Below are 10,583 nucleotides of genomic sequence, written 5' to 3' on the forward strand. Positions count from 1 at the left end.
AAAAAAACTTCTCAGACAGTTTTGTGATTGTTTGACTCAGTATTGTTTGAGCGCGCGTCAAAGATGGACACCAGCAAAGAGAAAATACGCCATATTTTACAGTTTTTCTTCGATAAAGGCGAAAACGCAAGCCAGGCGGCTGAAAATGTGAATAGTGTTTATGGTCCTGATACTGTAACAGCCAATCACGCGCAATTTTGGTTTCGTCGATTCCGTTCCAGTAATTCTGATGTCAAAAATGCATCACGCTCTGGAAGGCCAATTATCGAAAATGTCGATAAAATAATGGAAATCGTCGAGTCCGACCGTCATGTAAGCACTCGATTGCCCAGGAGCTAAACATTACACAAAAAACCGTTTGGAACCACTTGAATAAGGCTGGATACAAAAAGAAGCTCGATGTATGGGTGCCACACGAGTTAACGCAAAAAAACCTCATGGACCGAATTTCCATCTGCGAATCACTGCTGAATCGCAACAAAATCGACCCATTTCTGCAGCGGATGGTGACTGGTGATGAAAAGTAGGTCACTTACAACAACGTCAAGCGAAAACGGTCGTGGTCGAAACACGGTGAGCCGGCGTAAACGGTGGCCAAGCCAGGATTGACGGTCAGGAAGGCTTTGCTGTGTGTTTGGTGGGATTGGCAGGGAATCATCCACTATGAGCTGCTCCCCTACGGCCAAACTCTTAATTTGGACCTGTACTGTCAACAATTGGACCGTCTGAAGGAATCAATCGCCCAGAAGCGGCCAGCTTTGGCCAGTAGGAGAGGAATTGTGTTCCATCAGGACAACGCCAGGCCACACACATCGATAGTGACTCGCCAGAAGCTCCAGGAGCTTGGTTGGGAGGTTCTTATGCATCCACCTTATAGTCCGGACCTGGCACCAAGTGATTACCACCTGTTCCTATCTATGGCGAATGATTTTGCTGGTGAAAAATTCGCCTCAAGATAAGCTTGTGAAAATCGACTGTCCCAGTTTTTTGCCAATAGGGATAAGGGTTTCTATGAGAGAGGCATAATGGAATTACCTTCAAAATGGGAACAAGTTATCGAACAAAACGGTGCGTATTTAACCTAAATCGGATCATCCTAACTATGCTAAATAAAGCCTTCAATTTCATGCAAAAATAATGGATTTCTTTCTACTACACCTTATATATAATTAAATATATAAATATAATATATAATTAAATATATAAATATAATATATAATTAAATATATAAATATAATTAAATATACTACCTCACAAATACAGCTGCTATCTGTAGGTGTTCAATTCCTTCGTGGGAAATTCTGTGCCCATTGTACTCTTCTTTCCGTGTTTTTTGGAAAAATGTTTCATCACATATCCTTTAGCCGCTGAATTTTTACAGTTTGGTACACAACAGCCTGGCATTATAGATTTCACTCATCTGTCAGTTTGTGTATGTATATATGTACGTATTATATAACATTATATACATAAGTTGGTATAAAATATACAAAGTACGAATATAAAGAACAACATTATTGTACAAAAGTTGTAAACTAGCTGTGAAAGTTGAAAATTGATAAATATGGTGCGCAAAATACAAAAACAGAGCCAACATTCAGTTAATCTCACTTTATTACTATTATAGCCGGTACAAAAAAAAGGAAAAAAACTCGCGCGCAGATTGCACACACACAGACTAGTATAGTCAACTTCTAGTAATCGAGAAAGAAAATATCCGTCAGAACCGAATACATTTTTATGAAAGTCGTCGCAACAAACTTAATTTCTATGTTCATCGAATCTAAGTTATAAATCTACTTAACGTAAGTAATATTTGATTAATCATTACATTTGCCCAATACTCCTCCTTAATCAAACATATACATACTTTTTGTTTACTTATCGTAGACCTAACTCTCTCACATACATACTATGTTTGTTACTTGATAAAGGTTTAGTTAATACGTATACAATCATATCTTTGCTCGGCTTATACTTAACATTTATTATCCTGTTATCTAATGCATCTCATATGAAATGATATTTCATATCTATATACTTTGTCCGGTTATGATACTGACTATTCTTGACTATTTTTTGCGTGCTTTGATTATCATTAAAGAGCACTATAGTCTTGTCTTTATCATTGTCAATTTTCTTTAACAGATTGCGCAAAAATATGGTTTCTTTCGTTGCTTCACACATATTTAGATACTCTGTTTCAGTACTCGAGAGTGCTATCGTTTTTTGCTTTTTTTTATTCCCAATTTATAGCACAGCAACCAAATTTACAACTAATCCCAAGTATGATTTTCTGTCTGGAAGATTTCCTCCCCAATCTGCGTCTGCATATCCTTCGATACTGTAATCATTTTTGTTAAATAAATATAAGCTTGTAATTAACTGTACCAGCAAGGTATCTAAGTACTCTCTTAGCAGCAACCCAGTGCGTGTCATCATACCATGTATTAAATTTACTTAATAGACTTGCGGTATATGCAATGTCTGATCGTGTACACACCGCTAAATATAACAATCCTCCGATTAATTGCTGATAGGAATACTTGAAATTATTTTTAATACCTTTTTCAAGTTTACCATTTAGAACCATCGGTGTTGCAAGAGACTTGGGTTCTGACATATTAAACTTAATAAACAAATCTTTAATATATTGATCTTGACTTAAACTTAATGTGCCATTTTTATCATCACGTTCTACTTTCATACCTAAACAATTTTTTATTGGCCCGAGGCACTTGACATTAAACTTTCCCTTCAGCATATTAATAAGGATTTCTTTTTCTTTCTTGCAATCGCTGAATATAAACAGATCATTTACATATACTGCGATTATTCCTTCATCCGTTTTCTTAACATAGACACCCGGTTCGCATTTAGATTGCACGTACTCTATATTTATCAAGGATTTATGAATTGTTTGATTCTAAGACTCACTTAATTGTTTTAACTCGTATATCCCTTTTTTAAGCAGGCAAACTTTATTTTCATTAGTTTCAAAACTTACTGGTTGTTTCATATATATTCTCTCACCAAGATTACTGTTTAAGAAAGCTGTCGTGATATCTAAATGGTCAATGTTCATATCCTTCTCATTACCAATAGCAAACAACAATGAAAAAGTCTCATTAAAATCTACTCCTTTGATTTGACTGAAACCACATGCAACCAAACGCGCTTTAAACCTTTCAATATTACCTGATGCACGTGATCTCTTTTTAATTTATATATATAATACCCATTTACTTTTTATTACATTAGTATTTCTTGGGCGTTCAACTAATTCCCAAATGTCATTATCAATTAAGGACTCATATTCACTTTTCATCGCATTTATCCACTCATTTTTATATGGGCAAGAAATTCCATTTATATAAGAGTGCGGCTCGTTTACAATTACATTACCACTTAACGATACTGTAAACATTACATAATCCTTTGTCCATTCTGGTGTATGACGGTCTCTCCTTGGTTTATTAGCCTCCTGTGTAGTATTTTTTGACAACTCAATTTCGGTCTCCTCTTTATCATCAATAATTGTATTATCGTCCACACTGCTGTAGTTGCTCGTGTTCTTCTTCTTCCACATTCACCTGATCGTTTATGAGTTGTGTACAATGCGTTTCTGATAATATGTTTACATCTGAATTACTTTTTGGATCTTCTTCTCGTGAACCGCCTTCCTTTAAGTCATCTTCTAGAAATATAATGTCTCGTGCCTTAATTACTCTTCCAGGTCGTTGAGTATCTGCAAGTCTGTATCCTTTGGTGTGTTCACAATAACCGACCATTATATATTTCTTTGATTTTTAATATTTTAATGTTGGGATTATAATATATTTAACAGTGTTTAAAAAATTTTAAATAATGAATGAACTTGTTATCATATAGTATAAAGAAGAGATAATTAATATCAATATTTGGTGTTAAACTAAAAATTAGGATTCAAAATGGGTTTAACGTAGAAAGTAGTTGTAACGGCGATGCGTCGCGTGTCAGATTACGCTCGCCGGATCCAGTTTAGTTCTTTGTTTCTTGGGCGTATGCATATAGGCTCTGCATCCAAAGACCTTCAAGTTGCTTGACCTTTGTTTCTGACTACATTTCTTCTGGAGTCGTTCCAGGGACAGCAACTATCGGGCTCCGATTTTTTATATAAATCGCCATCACTACCGCCTCACCCCAATATTTCTTCTCCAAACCAGAGTCTTGTAATAGAGATCTTGTCTTTTTTATCACAGTGCGATTCACTCTCTCCGATACACCATTTTTTTCTGGTGTATAAGAAGCCGTGGTTTCATGTACTATGCCATGCATTTTCAAATAATCTTGAAAAGTCTGATTGCAATATTCTAATCTATTATCCGTCCTTATTTTCTTGATCTTCAAGTCAGTCTGTTTTTCTACACATTCATTCTGAATTCCACGAATTTATCCATATCTGACTTTTTGATTTGATTAGATAATCAAAGATTTAATAAATAACGAGCTCCGCTCCAAGTGCATTCACTCATCGGACTGCATAGATCCGAATATATCAGTTCCAATTCCTCTTTAGCTCTTCTCGTCTTATCTTTTAGAAATACACGTCTGTTTTCCTTTGATACACGGAATGCAGTTTCTTAAATCTTTTTCTTCTGGAAAGTTAATTCCGATAACTAATCCATTTTTCAACATTTGCATATATTTTTGGCTAACGTACGCTAATCTTCTGTGCCATACATTCTTTGATATCATTGCAGTCATGGCCACAGATCCCTGGAATCTACTTGTTGAATTTATATTTTGCTCCAGTTTGTATACTTCATTAATTTTGGTCGCCGACGCATTATACTTTCCTGCACCCAGACTTATTATATATACGACATTTCTGGTCATCAAAAACAATTATTAAACCTTTCTCAGTCATCTTGCTCACAGACAACAAATTTATTACAGCTTCTGGTACATACACAACATCAGTAATGGTTCTTTCTGCATTATGCTTAAATTTACTACAATCTCACCTGAGCCTTTACCAGACAACTTCTGGTTATTTGCAATAATAATCTCCTTTGATTCATTATCTGAATATTTAGAGAACCAGTCTTTTCGCATACTCATATGCATTGTGGAACCAGAATCAATCAACCAGCTACTCTTATCAAAACTTCCAACCACAAAGCTTGATGCTAACAGTAATTTATCCTCAGTCTTCCTACCTGACCATATCTTCTTACTTTTTTTTACTTGTTGGCAGTTTGCCTTAATGTGACCAATCTTTCCACGTTTGTAGTAGACTACTTCTTTCTTCACATAAGTGCCTTTGTTTATGCTCTTCAAGGCCAAAGCGGTTTCATCATTATTGCTTGCATCAACAACTCCTTTTCGATAGTCTTCAGAGAGCAACCGAGCTTTTACTACTTCACTGAATAATCTGTCATGGGTTGCTTCAAGTCCCATTATTAAAAGATCAAATTCAGGTGTAAAGCCACCCAACATTATTACAACCTCTTCGTCGTCTACTTTATGACCAATATCCGCTAGCTGCTGTACTAGTGAAACTAATGCACTGATGTAGTCTCCCATAGAGTTAAAATCTTCGTATTTGATTCGAAGCAATTTACATAGAAGTGTCAATCTTCGACATAAGCCCTTGTCTTCAAACGTAGTCTGTAATTTCTTCCAAGCTTCCTTGGATGTAGTCGTATCTCGAACATGAGCATAACATGAGGACTGTACATTTAAACAAATGTCTTTGTTAAAGCTCTTTAGTCTCGATTTGAGTCATTATCCGTACCGGTACACAATTCTAAAGTCCATCCATTATGAGAGACATTTTCATCAGGAACTTCCAGTTGTTATAGTTCTTACTACTTTCTAATTTTTCCAGCACATATCCACCACTGCCGACAATGATTGGCGTTTGTGGAATTCTACTACTTAAATTAGAATTTGGTCTTAAAAGATAGCAACCTTTAACTTTGAGAGACTGACAGCTGTACTATTTGGTACAGTAACATTGTTTCTCTCTGTAATCGCTATGCGCTCGGGATCGCGCCAGAGATGTCGCTTCCGAACGGCATCTCTAAGCGTTATCTAGAGAGAGGAGAGTGTCGTGAGCGTGGAACGTCAGGTAGCTCAGTGGTTTAGAGCAGTCGCCCGGTAAGCGAAAGACCCGGGTTTGAGTCCCGGCCTAGCAGAACCACGCTCTCGATATTTTGTTCTCTCTAGAACGAAAAGATAAGCAGATCTCGAACGCACGGCGTCCCGCCGCCACCTAGTATGCCCTCCTCCTTCTATGGTTATAAGTTAACAACAACTTGACTCTCGTCACGCGGCTCCTTAACCTCAAAAATTTTGAATAATAAACGAAACGCACAGTTCTGACTTACAAAGCGTTACTTACTAATAGTCAGACTTTCTAGGCCTGTAAATATGATAAATATCTGATAAATATGGTGCACAGAACACAAAAACAGAGCCAACTTTCAGTTAATCTCATTATATTACTACTATAGCCGGTACAAAAAAAAAAAAGGAAGAAAGATTCGCGCGCAGATTGCACATAATAATGTAGTCAACTTCTAGTAATCGAAAAAGAAAATATCCGACATTTTCATGAGAGTCGTCGTAACAAACTTAATTTCTATGTTCGTCGAATCTAAGTTATAAATCTTAACATAAACAATGTTTGATTAATCATTATATTTGCCCAACAAAAATATTAAAAACATATAGGTTAGGGGAATACAGGATACACGTGCGTCAAAAGTTGCGCGCTTTATGCGAGAAGAAACTCGCCTTACTTCTATGTTGCAAATATGTTATTGAATTTAAAAGGTTACTAATTATATGTTTTTGACATCAAAGAATCCGAATTTTATGTCAAAATTAAAGAATTTTCAAACCACGATGCACTATCATCTGTTTAATACGCACGGAAAATTCTTTCTTTTACATTGATTTGAGAACTAAGATTATACTTTTATAATATTGTTTGTTAAGTCAAATTGTAATAAACATTTTTAAAACATATAAACGTAGTTAACCTTTGAGCATTTTCTGGTAATGTGAATCACGATCCCGGAGTATAATCTTAATTCTCAAATCAATATAAAAGAAAGAATTTTCCGTGCATATTAAACAGACAATAATGCATCGTGGTGGAAAATTCTTTAATTTTGACATAAAATTTGGATTCCTTGATGTCGAAAATATAACTAGTAACTTTTTAAATTCAATAATATATTTCCAGTATAGAAATAAGGAGAGTTTCTTCTTGCATAAAGCGCGCGTGCCAGTTGTGGCACAAACACGGATGCACCTTTTGGCGCGCGTGCCAGTCAAGTGATTAATGATAAAAAAAATAAAGACACCAATTTATTTTAAATTTGTAATAATATATACGTATTTTTTCATTATGACTAACGTCTATGTCTCTTAATTCTTCAAAGGCTGTTATTCATAGTCGATTCTTATATTTAAGTTCATCTTAAGTTCATCTTCAGACGCTATATGGATCATTTCATTGGCTATGAAGTATCTGAAGATGAACTTAAGATGTAGGATCTAATGAAATTACATGCAGCGTAAAAGAGCTGCGGAATATAGAGACTCTCAAGTAAGAGACCTGCAAGCTTCGAGCGATTGCAAGAACATGGCTGCCTCCGTGACGCATCATATGGTTATATGTACACGTAAATAAACAATATAAATATCTATAAAATATAAAAAGTACGAAAATAAAAACAATATTATTGTACAAGAGTACAATGAGTATGTTGTAAAATAGTTGTGAAAATTGAAAACATTATAATCATATTTTTATCCTGTATTATATTGTATATTTAGTTCAAATAATATATGATAGACAAAGACAGAGAGATAGTATCCATTTTGGATACTATCTCTCTCGTTTCACACTCATCGAGCAGAAACAAAGATGCTCCTTCCAATATGTCATATAATGGTTTTCTCATGGTTCTTAAATATATGACATTTTATAACAGCTTATAAAATGTGTTTCAGAAATATTTCTAAATGACACGTATTACCTGCTATTATAATTAAATATGTGATATTTATAATATTTTTGTGCTACTGATTGTTTCGAAGCCTTTGTACGATTAACATCATGCTTCATATCATAAGTAGGGAGTATCTTAATGATTTTTATCAGAGAAATTAAATTAAGTTAAACATATAAAAATTATAGAAATTTTAATCTTAAAAATAAAACGGCCAGGTATATGCCATACACAAAGCGGCGTTCTAGGATTAATACTGTATGGGATTAAGAAGAGAAATACAATACACGCATACACACACATACACACACAAACACGCGCGTGCCCATACACAACACAAACATATTTATTTATTTATTATAATTATTTGCATAGAAGTGTGTGTGTGTGTATGTGTGTGTGTGTGTGTATGTGTGTATGTGTGTGTTTATGTGTGCGTGCGTGTGCATATGCGTGTGCGTGGAGGGTGGGTACGTGTGTATATGTGTACGTGTAGTTATTTTATTTGTATTATGACAATATTATATTTTAATATTTTGTTGTAGAACAAGTTTGCAGTACGGCATTTCCTGTTTAAAACGACTAAATTACGATAGGCAGCAATTAGAAGAAAGAAGACGAATGGCAGAAGGTGCCAATATAGACGTACTTGTATGGAGTAATGATCGTGTTATAAGATGGGTACAGTCAGTTGGTTTAAAGGTTAGTTAATTTTCCAGTATTTATCTGTCTGTAATCAACTATTTGTGATAAAATTAATATTTGCATTTACTTTAACAGGAATACGGAAATAATCTCTTGGAATCGGGTGTACATGGCGCACTTGTAGCTCTCGATGAAAGTTTTGATGCCAACAGTTTTGCGTTAGCATTGCAAATTCCCACTCAAAACACACAGGTAAATAACACATTTAATTTAATTTGTATATTGTATTGAAATTTGATGTTTATTAAGGTTTACAATCTAGTGAATATCAATGAACAGTAACATTATGTTAATTTCTCATATGGAAATATTTTGCTGAAAATATAATGTTTTATACTGTGCAAATCTGTATTAATTAGTTCCATTTCATTATTATTTTATTAAATCTTCGATAAATATATATTTCATTACACAAGTTGAATGTATCGAGAACATTTAATGAAAATTTAATAAAATTCGTTGAAATTCAGTAATTACTTTCTCAATTAGTATTTCTCAATTAGTACTTTCTCAATTAGTATTATACAGAATATTCCAATTAAAAGAAGTCAGCCGAATATTTCGAAAACTGAACCTTTGAGGGGAAAAACAATGGTGATCTTAAATTTTAATTAATCATTCGCTAAGATTTTGTTGAGGTAAACAAAATATTTTTTTTTTTTAATAAAAAGTAACTTTTGTAGTAGATTCTAAAAAATCGCTTATTTCTGCATAGCAAATTCTTAATACGTATACAGGGTGTCTCAGACCACCATGATCATACTTTGCGAAAACGTAAAACGGATTGAGGTGAGCAAGAAAGTCCGGTGCAGTTTTGCGATATTCGCAATAGTTTTTGAGAAATTAATTATTAATTATTTCTAATTATTAATTAATTATTTTGTCTGAGCTAATAAGTGCACGGGAAGCGGCAGCCGAAAGAAAGATGTCTTCGGTCAGCGCGCGACCTGACACACGAGAATCGCGGCTCGCTGCATCCTTCCGCCCATAGCTACGAGACACAGCGAGGCTTGATACACTAACACATGTGCATGACGGTGTGCCGAATCGACTTCGAATCTAAAAGTGTGTTGCCGCTTCGCTGTTTCACTTCTATATATACGTATGCAGCCGAAGTGACAACACACTTTGATTTTGCGTTGAATCGACACACGGATATGTTATGCACATGGTAGTGTATCAAGCTTCGCTGTGACTCGTAGCTATGGACGCAGGGACGCAGCAAGCCGCGATTTGCAAGTGTCACAGTCGCGCGCCGGCCAAAGATATTTTTCTTTCGGCTGCTGCTTTCCGTGCTCTCATTAACTCAGACAAAATAATTGATTTCTCGAAAATTATTGTGAATATCGCAAAACGGCACGGATTTTTCTGCTCACATCTATCTATTCTACGTTCTCGCAAAGTGATCATGATGGTCTGGGACACCTTGCATAATCAAACTCTAATAATTTTGGAGTTATTTAGCAATGAAAAATGCAACTTCTCCTTTATTTTCATCAACAACGACATGCACATGAATTTATGTTATGTTCAAGATATTTGGCTGTACTGGCCGATGAAAAATTTTTCATGTAAAATTATGTATGAAATTTGTCCATACATAATTATGTATAATTATATATAATCATATAAAATTATATATAATTATACACAATTATGTATAACAATATGTATAATTACATGTAAATCTATGCGTAATTATGTAAAATTATATATGAATTTATATATATAATTATACATAATTATGTATAATTACATATATAAGTAGAATGTATAAACATAAATGGACAAATTTGATACATAATAATATATAATTATGTATATATATATATATATACATATATATATATATATATATATATATATATA

General features: G+C 34.3%; 1 protein-coding gene across 1 annotated transcript in view; it reads left to right on the forward strand.

Annotated features, from left to right (window-relative positions):
- Positions 1-10,583, forward strand: part of LOC116850252 (liprin-alpha-1) — a 655,857-nt gene that overhangs the window by 579,074 nt on the left and 66,200 nt on the right. Inside the window, exons 20-21 of the mRNA XM_032828294.1 lie at positions 8,555-8,711; positions 8,790-8,906. Of these exons, the coding sequence (XP_032684185.1) occupies positions 8,555-8,711; positions 8,790-8,906 (274 nt within the window). The remainder of the gene's footprint in view (positions 1-8,554; positions 8,712-8,789; positions 8,907-10,583) is intronic.

This window comes from Odontomachus brunneus, unplaced genomic scaffold (genome assembly GCF_010583005.1).
Source record: "Odontomachus brunneus isolate Ranch 3 - 2012 unplaced genomic scaffold, Obru_v1 Obru_scaffold_139, whole genome shotgun sequence".
Classification (NCBI taxonomy): Eukaryota; Metazoa; Arthropoda; class Insecta; order Hymenoptera; family Formicidae; genus Odontomachus; species Odontomachus brunneus.